Source organism: Maniola hyperantus, chromosome 7, assembly GCF_902806685.2.
Source record: "Maniola hyperantus chromosome 7, iAphHyp1.2, whole genome shotgun sequence".
Lineage (NCBI taxonomy): Eukaryota > Metazoa > Arthropoda > Insecta > Lepidoptera > Nymphalidae > Maniola > Maniola hyperantus.
This window is the reverse complement of record NC_048542.1, coordinates 3909002-3925549: the sequence shown is the minus strand read 5'-3', so window position 1 is coordinate 3925549 and position 16548 is coordinate 3909002. Positions and strand designations below refer to the sequence as shown.

At 39.6% G+C, this 16548-nt stretch overlaps 1 protein-coding gene across 1 annotated transcript in view; it reads right to left on the bottom strand.

The window, feature by feature from the left end:
• Nucleotides 1-378: 378 nt before the first annotated feature.
• Nucleotides 379-16548, bottom strand: part of Vps15 (vacuolar protein sorting 15) — a 35679-nt gene continuing 19509 nt past the window's right edge. The window contains exons 22-29 of the mRNA XM_069499821.1: nt 15951-16073; nt 15439-15549; nt 15101-15267; nt 13804-13962; nt 13549-13709; nt 12054-12220; nt 9884-11139; nt 379-502 (exon numbers count right to left, since the gene is read on the bottom strand). Coding sequence (XP_069355922.1) covers nt 10926-11139; nt 12054-12220; nt 13549-13709; nt 13804-13962; nt 15101-15267; nt 15439-15549; nt 15951-16073 — 1102 coding nt within the window. The 3' untranslated portion in view covers nt 379-502; nt 9884-10925. The remainder of the gene's footprint in view (nt 503-9883; nt 11140-12053; nt 12221-13548; nt 13710-13803; nt 13963-15100; nt 15268-15438; nt 15550-15950; nt 16074-16548) is intronic.

Genomic DNA, 16548 nt, shown 5'->3' with positions numbered 1-16548 from the left:
TTAGTATAAATGTGTCATTTACAAATGAATTTTATGTAATTTTGTTGGTTTTTTGTATAAATCTATGTTTACACTATTATTTATTTTTTATATATCATGGATAAAATGTGAATGAGTTTGAACAATAAATTTATTTTTTGAAATATATATTTTTTATTTCTCATAACAACCAGATCAAACCAAATTATAAAAAGGCTTATACCCTATCTGCGGGATGAAGCGCTCTTTCTGTGTGGCTCTATCATTTGTATGGGTAACTAACTTGTCCGCGGAATGAATATAGCACTCTCTCTGTTTTTGTATGGGATTAGGTAGAGAGAGAGAGAGCTATATTAAACTCCATTCGCGGATAGGGTATAGGGAAGTAAACAAAAGAAATAAATTTAAAAAACTATTAATTTATTGCTCTTAATAATATGTACATCCAATAATATTATAATTAACTATACAATTATAATAACAATGAGCGAGTTGGAATTTTTAATTCCACTTGACATAAAAACTGTAAGGGTGGTAAATTGGGCGGAATGGAAATATACCCGGATACGGAATAATCTACCACCTTACAAAGATTAGAGGAAAAAAAAAATAATTTTACTTACTTGATCTATCTACCTAGTAAAGAATAGAAGCTAGCCGTCGACTCCCTTGTAATGTCTATGAGGTGTTATAAATGAAATTTGCTAGATGTTAGGCAAAATTGTTTTTAATGTAACTTTTACCGGGGTCGCTTAATACATAGTGATGGCTAATAATGCTTAGTTATTCTAGCTTAATGCCAAGACTTAATTTAGATACATTAGAATGCCTTAGGTAGATAGTACATAAAATCTATGTTTTAAATTTAAGATGCCATTGGCAGGGAATAGACAATGACACAGTAAAATTCATAAAATTGTTTCAAAATAAAAGCTCAGTAGTAAAGACAGGGTTCTTACTGTACACATACACTAAGAAGGTTCACTAAACTATTCCAGGATACAAACATTTGCTTACTTGTAGGTGCGAAGACTGCAAGGTAGCTGGACGGCATCGGCCAAGATCCAAAACTCAATTTATTTGATTCTTCACAACCGAAATGTTTCATTACAAAGATTTTCACCAAGTCTTATCCATAGAAATTAAGTTGCCAACGTGAATGTGCAAAAGAAATAAATACGAAAACCGAAAACTAAAAACGGAAACGCAAACGGAAACGCAAACGGAAACCCTGTAACAAAGAAAAACAAGATTATAATTTGTGCTGTGTGAAAATTTCGACACGTGGAATTTTCCCGATCAAACACAACTCACCTATTGAACTCCTGGCCACCAATGGTTTTCAGGAGTCCACCCACAACCCATTATCCTCATTTATTTGGGAAGGTAAAATAAACTGGAACTGAAAGGGAAATCATGAAATTAGGATTTTCTCTAACCAAACCGCCATTTTGTCGAATCCACATTACTTGATTTTTCACTCACCATAATTGATGAAACATTGAAATACGTTAGGATGACTAAATTTATAACTATTGTATTTTCCCAGGCGAAGCCATGGGCGAAAAGGAGTGAGATTTTCCTGGAACGAAAAAATTCGTCTTCACATGTTGACTCCAGAAAAATTCTCAATCTCACCAATCGGTGTTGCCAGACGCAACCCGAGTGTGGCCGCTCTCATTTAGTTTGATCATGAAGCCAATTCATTTTTGAATATTTGCGGAACCTAAGGATATATTATAAGAACCGTTTTGTTAATGACTTAACAATAAACAAATGATATTATGGTTTTATTTAATTATTTTGTTTTATTTTTACGACAATTGACAACGAAGCAAACGCCATCTATTGTGGCTCGAATGAACTCTGAACATCGACCCACGCGTAGTTCTGCACCTTGATGCTAGGTGGCACCAACATACTTTGAACAAAATTGATTTTAATTAAAAGCGAAACGCTAATTAGTAGTTCAAAATTTACAACGTCACAATACTTCCCCTCCTACGAAAAGGTTCAACAGGTTGAACCACGCTGCCCTCAGCGTCATCCAACAACTACTAACAATTTGCCTGAAACAAACAAACAAAAAAAACACAGAAGTTACGCGTGAACGCACATCTACTACTAACAAGGAAAATTGTCTAACAAAATAAATATACTGAAAACAGTGTAAGGTTTTATACATTATACTTAACTACACAACCCTAACTTCTAAAAAGAATATATACAAAAAAACTTCATGGTGTCTAAGACACTTGAGTGGAAACATCTTGGCATCATTCTTCAGCTGACTGATAGAATGCGTCTAGGCCTACGGTGGTTCACTCTTTTAAACTACCATCGTAATATTTGTTACTCAACAAATACGGAAAATCTGGTTGTGAACGGGTCCATCTGATATGGCAACCGTTCTCTATCCCATTCGGAAAAATAAAACCGAATCAAAATCGGAATATGAGAAAAAAAAACGAAATAACTCTCCTAGAAAATAGATCTCGGAACAGAATCGGAAAAATAACAGAAATGATCCATTATCTAGAAGGAAAACGAAAACAAAACACAAAACCCCCCCTTTTCGTTATCCCCAAAGTACGATATTTGCATTTTTACTTTCTCAACCGGTTGGTCTACCACAAGCATTCCAATCATCACATATTCATCCCTACATACATCCACTACATTCCTCCTCAACTGAACCATGGTAATGTAACTGTTAACTCAGAACATCACTACACTCATTCAAATTCCTAATTGAATATTGATAACTTAAATATTCAAACAGTTTAGACCAAACTAAGTAATGGCAAATATCTACTTCTTAATATCCTTAATATGCCAAGTGCCTATTGGGTGGTTGTCAGCTACTCTAACTAGTTCGTAAACCAAAGGTGACAAAACCTTGACAACCCTGCACTTTTCATACTTAGGTGCCAGCTTAGCTGCGAAAAAATTTGTAGCGTCGCTTTGTGGATAGGTCTTTTTCCACACTATATCCCCAACAGAATAGCTTGCAGACCTACGCCTTAAGTTGTAATGCGTTGCATACTCTGCATGAGCCTGAAACAAATTTCTCCTAACCTGACCAAATATGTCCTCCAAATTTCCAAACTTTCCTGCGTATTCCTCCCTTGGAATTCCGGCCTCGTACTCCTTATCCGTGTCCTTATAGAAGGATCCATTTAAAACCGGTTCTCTAGCGTGGACAAGGAAGAACGGGGAGAATCCAGTGGATTCATTAACCGCACTGTTTATGGCGAACTGGACCTTGTACAGGTTTTCGTCCCAGGACCTGTGGTTATCTTTCACAAAAGCGGCTACAGCAGTCATAACAACCTTATTGTACCTCTCAACAAGGTTAACTTGCGGAGTGTACAGTGGTGTGTAGTGTAATTTCGGAATATTATAACGCTTAATGAGATTACGGAATTCAGATCCTGTAAATTGGGACCCATTGTCCACAATCACAGTCTCTGGAACACTATGGTTCAAAAATACAAAATTCTCTAGCGCTTTAACAACAGCGGCACCTGTGGCACGCCGTAACGGAAACAACATTGTATATTTCGAAAAACAACACGTCACCACAAAAAGAAATGTAAATCCTGATTTAGACCTAGGCAAAGGTCCGACTAAATCAGCCGAAATGACCTGAAAAGGTCTCTCGCAGACTTTAGGCTTCCCTAGCAGACCTGGAGTGGCTGATGTCGTGTGTTTATACGCAGAGCAAGTATCACAATTCTTAACGTACTCAACCACGTCCTTATACATACCACGCCAAAAATATCTGAGGGATAATCTGCGATGAGTTTTGAACACACCAAAATGACCTGCAGTTGCATCTGCATGGTTTTGTTGCATAATTCTAAGGATGTCGTTCTTGTGGACTACCTCTTTCCAGTCGAACTCACTGAGAAGCTGGTATTTACATTTACTGTAACGATATAGTTTATCGTTCAAAATACAAAAATTCGGAAAATTTGCTGGATTGATTTTACAGCCATTAAATGTTTTGTCATACCAGTCATCTACCAAAACTTGTTGACTAGAGTTATCATTACGATCACCAACTACATCTACGTGTATGAGTCTCGACAAGGTATCCGGAACTACATTATCACAACCCTTCCTATGTTCGATAACAAAATTATACTGTGATAATCTACAACCCCATCTGGCGAGTCGTCCTGAGGGATTTTCTAAATTTAAGAACCACTTTAGGGATGCATGGTCTGTGATAATTGTGACTGGCTTGGAACCAAAATAAGCCTGAAATTTCTCCACTGCAAAAATCACAGCTAGAGCCTCGCGTTCCGTCGCGCTGTAATTCCTTTCGTTTTTATTTAGGCTCCTACTGACATACGCAATGGGATGATCGCAACCATAGGTTTCTTGCGTTAGCATACCGCCAACACCATATGCAGAAGCATCACAATGTATTTTGAATGGTTTTTCAAAATTCGGTACCGCAAGAACAGGTGCGGTTACCAACGCATTCTTCAATGTATTAAATGCTACCTCTGCCTGTTCGCTCCACTCAAATTTAGGTGCGTTCTTTCCTTTACTCGTTAGTCTATTGAGTGGTGCAGCGATGGTTGAAAAATTCCTAATAAAGCGCCTGTACCAAGAACAAGTGCCTAGGAAAATCTTTACCTCCTGTGCAGTTTTTGGGGTCGGAAAGTTCAAAACTGCGGCAACTTTTCCAGGATCTGTGCGTAAACCAAATTCATCCACTATATACCCTAAATATTTCAAAGAGTTTCGAAAAAAATTACATTTATCAAAATTTATGGATAGTTGAGCCATTTTTAGTTTATCCAGAACTCTGTTTAATAAAATTAAATGGGTTTCGAAATCAGCAGAACAAATAACAATATCATCTATATAACAAAATACTATTCCATTTTCAATATCACTACAAAAATTTTGATTAAATAACTGGTCCATTAACCTCTGCTGTCGTGCTGGTGCACCGCATAGGCCAAACGGCATGACTTTAAATTTGAATAACCCTCTACCAGGAACTGTAAAACTGGTTTTTTCCTGAGAGTCGTTAGCTAACGGAATTTGCCAGAAACTTGAACTTAAATCAATCGATGATAAAAACCTTGCCTCTTTCAAGCTATCTAGAATTTGTGGAATGTACGGTATTGAGTATGAATCCCCCTTTGTCACTGAATTTAATTTCCTGCAATCTAGGCAAAATCTCCAGTCTCCATTTGCCTTTTTCACTAAAATTGCTGGGTTATTCCAAGGGCTTTCACTCGGAGTAACTACGTCCATTTCCAGCATCCTATCTAACTCTTTACTTAAAGCTTCCTTCTTTTCGGGAGAAAGTGGATATTGTTTTATTTTTATTGGCAAGGCATCACCGGTGTCAATAACATGTTCAATTAATTTTGTTCTACCCAATCCAATTTTCTCTGAAGAAATATCTAAAAATTTATTTACTACAGACTGGGCTAATTCTTTCTGTTGAGATGATAAGTTTTCAAAAGAAGTGATGGTATGAATTTGTTCATTATCAATCGCACAAATATTGTAAAATTGAGAAGGTGCCTTAATTAATTCTAAATTATCAAAAATGCCAGGGGCTAACTGAAATGTTTTCCAAAAGTCACAGCCAAAAATAACATCCGCTATTATAGAGGGTACTACAAAAAATTTTATTATGTGAGTTACGGAATTATAAGTAATCGGAATAAACATATAACCCATGCAATCAAGTTTGTCTCCATTTGCCACTGAAAATGTGGTATCAATACTGCTATGCAATTTATAACCGAATCTCAAAAAAAACCTTGTGCGCCTGGTTACCCAAAATTGACGCGCAAGCACCGGAATCTAGTAAACCTGTAATCTCAAAATCGTCAACAAAAACCTTTAAATATGGCCTAAAGTCTCGTTTATCCACTGAATACAGAACTGTGTCAGGTAAAAGGGATGTTTTGTTGTTAATGACCAAGTTCTTTACTTGTGTCTCTGCACAGTTCTTACTAATTAGTTTTTTGAATTTTTGTCCGGAGCGGGTTTACTAATCGCCTTTTTACTACAACTTGGACATGTCTTTACTGTAAAGTTCTGACGTCCACACGAAAAACATCTAATAAATTTCGGAACTGTCCTGCAAAATTTAAAGGAATGGTTACCCTTGCCGCACTTGTAACATAGTTGTTTATTTGTTTTCGAAAAATCAGTGCCTTTACTTGTATCAACCTTAGGTGCAGGTGTGACTGAAAGTGTGTTTATCTGTTTTGTCACTTGTTTGTAAGCAAACTCTGAACTTAAAGTTGCCTTACTGTTAGTAGGCTCAGAAAATAAGGCGGAACGCTGCCTCGCAGCCTCTAGTTTGCGACACTTTTCCTTCAATATTGCGACAGACTTAATGTCAACAAGAGCTAATTGTTCTGAGTAAAAAGGGCGAATATTATGTAATAAAATTTGTAACTTTTGTTCTTCGGAAAGTGGTGTTGACAACCTTGAAAACATGCAAAACATTACAGCGAAATAGATAGACACAGGTTCTTCAGAGCCTTGTGTTCTTGCTCGAATTTCACCTAGCAACCTGTAGTCATAATCTACTGCATCAAATTCCTCTAAAAATAAAGTTTTCAATTCTGACCAAGACGAAACTTGACATTTGTTGCCTCTGTACCATAACAATGCTCGGCCTGTAAAAAGATGAAATGCAGAAACAAATAATTTTCCATCTGAAACGCCATAAGATCTTTTATATTCCTCAACGCGTTCGATGAAACTGCGCGGATCACCCTGTCCGTTGAAATGTAACTTCCACTTGGCAACATTTTTATCACCAGTGCAGTCAACGGCGGTACTCTCGGAATCCAGTGATTCGTCGTGAGACGACTCATTGTCAGCATCTAATCTGGAAATCAAACTCTGCAACTTTGTATGTAATTCACTCTTCCTACTTATTAAGCTGAGTTCGGAACACTGTATTCTCAAAATTCTAAAGTACAAATGTGAAGCTAAAGCTTTAGACCTACAGAGGGCATGTCTATCTTTAGTGTCAGAACACTTTTTTAATAAATCTTCTAAGTCTTGAAGTTTTTTAGTAATAACCCCTAACTCACTTTCAGAAGTGAAATCCGTCTCTAAAATTGATTCAGAAGGAATTTCCTGAATTAATTGTTTTAACTGTTTCTTTAAACCTAGCACTGTAGGTGCTGGAGTTTCGGAACGAATGGATACCTCATAACACAATTCGTCCTTCAAAAGTGAATGAAACTGGGCAAAAGTCTGTTCCATTGTGTTAAGTCAAAACACATTTAACAAAATATCGAGCTTGTGTAACTGTCTATGTTTAGCCTTATACAAATTGGTTAAACACAAACACAAAAGAAGTTATTTAAACTATTAAATATACACAAGCAAAATACACAACAAAAACAATATTCTTAAGTCTATCCTAACTATTTTATCAATTATGTTCCTATTCCAAAATATTGTTAATAATACAAGCACATATTATTACTATAGTAAACAAAATATAACAAAATAAAACTTCCCAAAATTGAATAAATGATTGTAAGGTGCAGTATCACCTTTATGAGTACACAGTGTGTTACAACCTTTACAATTACAAAAGTAAACAGGCAACAAAGTTGCAATGAACTCTGAATAGCATATTATCTTTAAAAAAAACAAAGAGATTGTGCAATGGTTTGATGACTGTTACTTTACACTTTTAACACATAACCTAAAATACAACAAAATCTGTTTCTAAATGTCACTTTAAACTACCAGCATTCAATTAAACTTAACATGTTTTGTGTGTGAAGTAGCTTTTATCATAACCTTAACACAGCTCTAAACAAAATTTCAACAAAATAATGAAGTATCAAGTCACTGAAAAAAAATTGTTCATAACTTCATACTTGAACTTAATGTAATCTCTGAATATAGTTTATATATTTAGTTTCACAAGTTGTAACTCTTAGTATTTATAAATGTATGTGTGTAACTAGTTAACGGCACATAGCGTTTCAAAACTTTAATTATACTAAGTTACCGGAATTTTCAAACATAAGATGTACTTACTATTGAAAGCAATACCCAACAACAACTCAGTTAAGCAATGTTTATTACTAAACTGAAGGCAAACATTCACTTATACACCTCAAAGGTAAGTCAAATAACATAATTGAACGGCATAAGCACCATTTATAATGTGTTAATTAAATAAGAAAAAAAAAACCAATGTTGGACTATACTCAGAAAATTACTTAAACTATCAAACAAAATTTCTAACTATTAGTTATTATTTAGTTAGTTAACCATAAAAAAACAGCTTAGTGCTCTTTGCAATGTGTCACTACTTAGAAAATTGTACAATCAGCGGAGTACATTTCATAAAATTCACAAAATTTCTCAAAATATACTGAAATAACTATATAAAAAAAACGTTCGGGCGCCATTTGTAAGGGTGGTAAATTGGGCGGAATGGAAATATACCCGGATACGGAATAATCTACCACCTTACAAAGATTAGAGGAAAAAAAAAATAATTTTACTTACTTGATCTATCTACCTAGTAAAGAATAGAAGCTAGCCGTCGACTCCCTTGTAATGTCTATGAGGTGTTATAAATGAAATTTGCTAGATGTTAGGCAAAATTGTTTTTAATGTAACTTTTACCGGGGTCGCTTAATACATAGTGATGGCTAATAATGCTTAGTTATTCTAGCTTAATGCCAAGACTTAATTTAGATACATTAGAATGCCTTAGGTAGATAGTACATAAAATCTATGTTTTAAATTTAAGATGCCATTGGCAGGGAATAGACAATGACACAGTAAAATTCATAAAATTGTTTCAAAATAAAAGCTCAGTAGTAAAGACAGGGTTCTTACTGTACACATACACTAAGAAGGTTCACTAAACTATTCCAGGATACAAACATTTGCTTACTTGTAGGTGCGAAGACTGCAAGGTAGCTGGACGGCATCGGCCAAGATCCAAAACTCAATTATTTGATTCTTCACAACCGAAATGTTTCATTACAAAGATTTTCACCAAGTCTTATCCATAGAAATTAAGTTGCCAACGTGAATGTGCAAAAGAAATAAATACGAAAACCGAAAACTAAAAACGGAAACGCAAACGGAAACGCAAACGGAAACCCTGTAACAAAGAAAAACAAGATTATAATTTGTGCTGTGTGAAAATTTCGACACGTGGAATTTTCCCGATCAAACACAACTCACCTATTGAACTCCTGGCCACCAATGGTTTTCAGGAGTCCACCCACAACCCATTATCCTCATTTATTTGGGAAGGTAAAATAAACTGGAACTGAAAGGGAAATCATGAAATTAGGATTTTCTCTAACCAAACCGCCATTTTGTCGAATCCACATTACTTGATTTTTCACTCACCATAATTGATGAAACATTGAAATACGTTAGGATGACTAAATTTATAACTATTGTATTTTCCCAGGCGAAGCCATGGGCGAAAAGGAGTGAGATTTTCCTGGAACGAAAAAATTCGTCTTCACATGTTGACTCCAGAAAAATTCTCAATCTCACCAATCGGTGTTGCCAGACGCAACCCGAGTGTGGCCGCTCTCATTTAGTTTGATCATGAAGCCAATTCATTTTTGAATATTTGCGGAACCTAAGGATATATTATAAGAACCGTTTTGTTAATGACTTAACAATAAACAAATGATATTATGGTTTTATTTAATTATTTTGTTTTATTTTTACGACAATTGACAACGAAGCAAACGCCATCTATTGTGGCTCGAATGAACTCTGAACATCGACCCACGCGTAGTTCTGCACCTTGATGCTAGGTGGCACCAACATACTTTGAACAAAATTGATTTTAATTAAAAGCGAAACGCTAATTAGTAGTTCAAAATTTACAACGTCACAAAACATCAACTGAAACTTATTTTTAACAAAAAAAATATTTTATATTTAAAACTGGGATAAAATATAAAAAGCGGTGCATAACAAGTTAAGTAAAAGAAAATAAAGCTAGCTTCAAATAATAGCCCATAATGTGAAGGTAGCCTTACATGACTTCATTTACTTTTGTGTGCAACAAAACAAGTACAGTATGCGGCCGAAAGTAATGTACATCGGTCTAGAATGACATTTCAGCTTTGTAGAGCGTTGCCTCTGTCACTCATACCTATTTGACGTTTTGTTGATCTCAACGACAGAGACAGTGCTCTACAAATCTGCTATCTCCTTCTAACGGTCGATGTACATTACTTTCTACCGCGTACAGTCCCAACTGAGCATGACGTGTAACAACTTATTACACATTGTACAAAAACAGATCGCATCCCGGCCTGAGTCCTATGGCACATTTATATTAGGTCGGTGGCCATATTCGATGAGCGATGTTTGACTGTCATGCACGTTAAACATTGGTCGACGAATTCTGAACAAACTGCCATTGGACTACTGGTTTTGCACTCACTATACAATATACGTCACACTAATATTATAAAGGCGAAAGTTTGTATGTGTGTGTGTCTGTGTGTGTATGTTTGTTACTCCTTCACACAAAAACTATTGAACGGATTTGGCTGAAATTTGGAATGAGCATAGATTATACTCTGGATTAACACATAGGCTACTTTTTATCCCGGAAAATCAAAGTGTTCCCACGGGATTTTGAAAACAGGCATCAGCTAGTACTATAATAAAATCTCAGCTGAATATTATGTCGTCAACTAAGCGGCGTTTTTTATAGGTTACGGTTATTTTCAGTTGTTAATTCAATATTATTTTGTTGTCTATCCATTTTCAAATAGATATCTAAAAATTTAGAGTGAAACAAAATTAACGACATTTTACATTTTTTTTTGTCCTTGTTTAATAACGTTATAAAGAAAAAGATGCTCTAAATTTAGTTTATAGAGAAACATCAGAATATACGCCGTTTTCATTTCAAGTTAGAGCAACCACTATTTCCACACATTGATGACGCCGTCGGCGGAGGAGCTGACGAGGTAGCACTTGCCGGCTTCCACCAGCGTGATGTCAGTGAGGGGCGCGGTGTGGTAGAAGCTGCGGGACTCCACGGTGCGGTACACGTTGTCCTCCTGCAGAGAGGGCGCCACCGACGGATTGGATTTACACACCTCTTGGATTACGGTTGTACCGTCGACAATGCGGCTTCTAAAAAAGAAGTATATATTGACGCCGATTCTCTTATCTTCCTCTTAAATAAATTTAGAGTATAAGTTTTTCTTTTAAATATTGCTTAAAAGGACAGAACACTAATTTTACATTTAAAGACTCTAAATTTTAGTGCATGTTACAAATTTGAACAACAGGCTCGCGACTGGCAGCTAACGTCACAAGGTTTGACAGCTCTAAATTAAATTTTAAACTGTCAAACTGTGTCTGTCCTTTTCATATTACATTAGTAAGAAGAAGATGCCAATACTCTAAAGTTTGGGTGTGCTCAGAATCAGTGGCATTGGTACTTTAATTATAATAAATTAAATTTTAGTTAAAAATCTTAAATTTAAATTTTAGAGCATTCGCCGCATCTTTTTCTTACCAATGTTATGAGATAAGAACCATGTTTGTTTATGGTTTATGTCAAACAAAACAAACAAACGTCATTTGACGGAATGAATGACATCTTACGTTGACCTTACCCCCAAGATGTGTTTGCCTGTATCTGTGTGTGCGTAAATTCTTGTTTTTGTAACCAGCAAACAAACCCATTTCAAAGACAGGATATTTTGAAACACTATTTTAAGGTATCTTAACTATTTTGCAATATACTGTACAAGATCTGGCCCCAGGTTCACACATTCTTAAAACATCTCCTTTTAAATTATTAATTTAAGATTTGATAAGAAAAAGATGCAGATACCAGAATCGATACCAATGACGCTAATACGGCTAGGTAATTTAACTAATTTGAGTGGTCTGAAAATAGTGCTATCTTTATCTTTTTACAAAGTTTTGTATGGAAAAGGATGATCTGTATTAAAAATTGAAAAAATTGACAATATATTTTATGTACAAATAAGCAGCACATTGAGGAATAGAACACAGAAAAGTAAAAGTTTACGTACCTGTATTTAAGCGCATTTAGTTGGTCATGGGGCGCATTGAGCAGGATATGGGAATCTTCAGGATGCTGGAGGTCCCATAGTCTCAAGCGCTGGTCGGAACCTCCAGAGATGAGGAATCGGTTGCCGTCCCGTGTCCCACAGTATAGCGCGCTTATGTAGTGTGAAGCCTGAAATCCATATAAAAATACTTAATAAATGAAAGCGCGAGCGCAGCAAGCTCGTATTTTTTTATCCCTATCATTATAATTATAGTAGTAATTGGTATTTTTTGGTTTAATTTAGGATTACTTTAATAGATAAATAAGCCACAGAGCGTGGGTTCTCTGCGTGGACTCCAGGCACCACGCGGCGGCGTCTCTGCCCCCTACCGCCCACACGCGGGACGACGAGCCGTATGATGAGCAATGGTGCACTTACCACGGGGCTATAGTGCAGCGGCTGAGCGCCGGCGGTGGCGGGCCACAGAGCGTGGGTTCTCTGCGTGGACTCCAGGCACCACGCGGCGGCGTCTCTGCCCCCTACCGCCCACACGCGGGACGACGAGCCGTATGATGAGCAATGGTGCACTTACCACGGGGCTATAGTGCAGCGGCTGAGCGCCGGCGGTGGCGGGCCACAGAGCGTGGGTTCTCTGCGTGGACTCCAGGCACCACGCGGCGGCGTCTCTGCCCCCTACCGCCCACACGCGGGACGACGAGCCGTATGATGAGCAATGGTGCACTTACCACGGGGCTATAGTGCAGCGGCTGAGCGCCGGCGGTGGCGGGCCACAGAGCGTGGGTTCTCTGCGTGGACTCCAGGCACCACGCGGCGGCGTCTCTGCCCCCTACCGCCCACACGCGGGACGACGAGCCGTATGATGAGCAATGGTGCACTTACCACGGGGCTATAGTGCAGCGGCTGAGCGCCGGCGGTGGCGGGCCACAGAGCGTGGGTTCTCTGCGTGGACTCCAGGCACCACGCGGCGGCGTCTCTGCCCCCTACCGCCCACACGCGGGACGACGAGCCGTATGATGAGCAATGGTGCACTTACCACGGGGCTATAGTGCAGCGGCTGAGCGCCGGCGGTGGCGGGCCACAGAGCGTGGGTTCTCTGCGTGGACTCCAGGCACCACGCGGCGGCGTCTCTGCCCCCTACCGCCCACACGCGGGACGACGAGCCGTATGATGAGCAATGGTGCACTTACCACGGGGCTATAGTGCAGCGGCTGAGCGCCGGCGGTGGCGGGCCACAGAGCGTGGGTTCTCTGCGTGGACTCCAGGCACCACGCGGCGGCGTCTCTGCCCCCTACCGCCCACACGCGGGACGACGAGCCGTATGATGAGCAATGGTGCACTTACCACGGGGCTATAGTGCAGCGGCTGAGCGCCGGCGGTGGCGGGCCACAGAGCGTGGGTTCTCTGCGTGGACTCCAGGCACCACGCGGCGGCGTCTCTGCCCCCTACCGCCCACACGCGGGACGACGAGCCGTATGATGAGCAATGGTGCACTTACCACGGGGCTATAGTGCAGCGGCTGAGCGCCGGCGGTGGCGGGCCACAGAGCGTGGGTTCTCTGCGTGGACTCCAGGCACCACGCGGCGGCGTCTCTGCCCCCTACCGCCCACACGCGGGACGACGAGCCGCCGAAACCCACTATACGACGAATACGTTCCGCTGGAACAAAACGTGTAAAGTTAGTTAAAAAACCTAAATCCCGGCGGTCGAGGGCATCATCTAGTGACGAATATAATAAAATAAAACTGCTCACAGTTTGGGTGTTTGACCGACGTGATGGGCAGCCCGAACCGTAGGTCCCACACGCAGACCGCGCCGCTCGACGTGCCGACCGCGAGGTACCCCGCGCTGTTCGCGTACAGACACGTGTACACGCCTTGTTTCAGGTCCCCTTGTAGTTTCCACGCGTTACCTGCCACAAAAGCTTTCTTTATAGTCGTATTCCTCATTGCTGACGCGTGACTCCTTTCAATTAACCACATGATGGCAGCAGTTCTCTTGGGATCATTATGCAGTGGTTCCCAGATTCATCCACATACAATACGGTATTTGACTATGTCAAAAATAAATTATTTCTCAGTGATTATTAAATAGCGGGTCTTCCAAAATACGTAAAATCCACGTCCTTTGTTAGTTTTATATGTTCAATACCATACACATATTTTAATTTTTTAATAATTTTAATAATTCTGACTGTATGTAAACATGCTTTATATGGATCCCTGACCTTTTGATTATTTATTTTTACTTATTTTATAAATATTACAAGTAAATTTATATGGGTCCCTGCTGACCTGCAATAAAATGATTTTATTTATTTATTTATATTTATTTTATATTTCGGGTTTAAAAAAATATTCCAAGTAAAATTTAGAAGTATGCTACTTTAACAACTAGATGGCGCCTGTACTCCAGTATATCAAGGTATTAATTTATACAGTATGAGAATATATACTTTCTTCAATCTGTTATCAACAATGAAGACTTCAAGAACGACAATCTAATCCGGCTCGAAGGACCATATGTTGAAATTTTTGTAAAAGTTGCCCTTTCTGGCAACTAAATTATTATGAGTAAGATCTGGTATCAAATCTTTCAAAGTTATTTAACTTTGAAAGTGTCCCGTACAAAAATAAAAAAGCCGCGCGGAGCATTCTTCGTGTGTCTAAAGTCCACGACAGTCGCGTTGAGCGTCGCGTACGATATGACGCCGATGTGGCGGTTGCCACAGTAGAAACTAGATGGCGCCATTCAATCGATAACATTTCATGACGTAGTCCCGAACAAAAATGTACCGCCGACAGTACTCGCACTAACGGAGTTTTCTGCAATCTGGACTATATATAGAAGTTTCAAGACACATCTGTCGGCCCAGCTGGCGCTACCTAGCACAACCAACCGCTCGGTGGGAGATCTTCCTTTGGTACGGTCGAGCCTACACACCCGCTCCCGTACACCCGCGTGCACGACTGCGGACGAGCACGCTACGCACGCGCCGTCTGTACTGTTCTCCAGTTGACGACACTGCGACAGCCTTGTTGTATACTCACCCGGCGCTCGCAAGTCCCAGCCCACGACAGTCGCGTTGAGCGTCGCGTACGATATGACGCCCGCGTGCACGCCGCCTGCGGACGAGCACGCTACGCACGCGCCGTCTGTACTGCTCTCCAGTTGACGACACTGCGATAAACTCATACGAGACGATCCCGTGTCTAATCTGAAAAACAAAATTGGCAGTCAGTGGGACTGTTGACAGGACAGAAAATCCTGGCACTTACGTACAAGAGGGCCGGACCCAAAATGAAATAGGACAAGGGCAAGAGAAACAAGAACAAAAAGGACGAATGCTTTATCGTCTAAACGAATATATTGTAGTAATAAAACTTACCTTAGTACAAAAATGGAGCCTTCTTGCGTAGCGGCGACCAGCGAGTGTCCACCCTCACACGCTGCCAACGATATCACTGGGCCCGCACTCCGGTTGTACATAGACTTCGATCTGGGGAACAACATTTTAAGTTCACGGTCTGGGATTAGGGAAATTAAGCTTTGTGTTCCTTTTATAGCACTTGCTACGACTATTAAAAATTTTCATGATTTATTATAAAACTAGCTTACGCTCGCAACTTCGTCCGCGTGGACTACACAAATTTCAAACCCTTACTTCATCCCCTTAGGGGTTGAATTTTCAAAAATCCTTTCTTAGCGGATGCCTACGTCATAATAGCATTTCAGCCCAATCCGTCCAGTAGTTTGAGCTGTGCATTGATAGATCAGTCAGTCAGTCAGTCACCTTTTCCTTTTATATATTCAGATTTGTGCTTTTTTGGGTATTACCAACAAAAACATTAAATTTTCGTATCCTGTAGAAATTTTAAAATGGTAAACAACCATACGTACTTGTTAACATAAGCGTGACCCTGGAGCTTGGAAGCATCCCATAACCTCACGGTTCCATCGTCCGAGCAAGACCCGAACAGGTTGCGGTGAGCTGGCAACCTTACCAGCTGATTTACTCGAGCCCTAAAAAGAATATAATATAAATACTCTTTTATTTGGAACCATAAGGCAAATACTGTACAAAGCATAGAAATATACAGGCAACTACGAGGCAAGCGCGCTCCATCTTAGGCTGCATCATTACTTGCCAGTTGCCAGGTCTGATTGCAGCCAAGCGCTAGTCTATAAAATTTAAAAAAAAGATCACGGAAACTTATTCCTATAAAACAGAAGGTTTAGGGATATTATTGCCGAAGACTTGGCGACGTCCTAGGCGCAGTGGTGAACGTTGTGGTATTATTAGTGGAGGGTGCCGGGTCCGATTTCCGGCAGGGGAAATTTGGAATTTTATATTTTATTTGGATTTTTTTTAATGGTCTGGTCTGGTGGGAGGCTTCGGCCGTAGCTATTTATTACCGTACCGGCAAAGCCATGGCGACAAGCGATTTAGCAATCCGGTACGATACCATGTAGAAACCAAAGGGGGTTTACGTTTAAT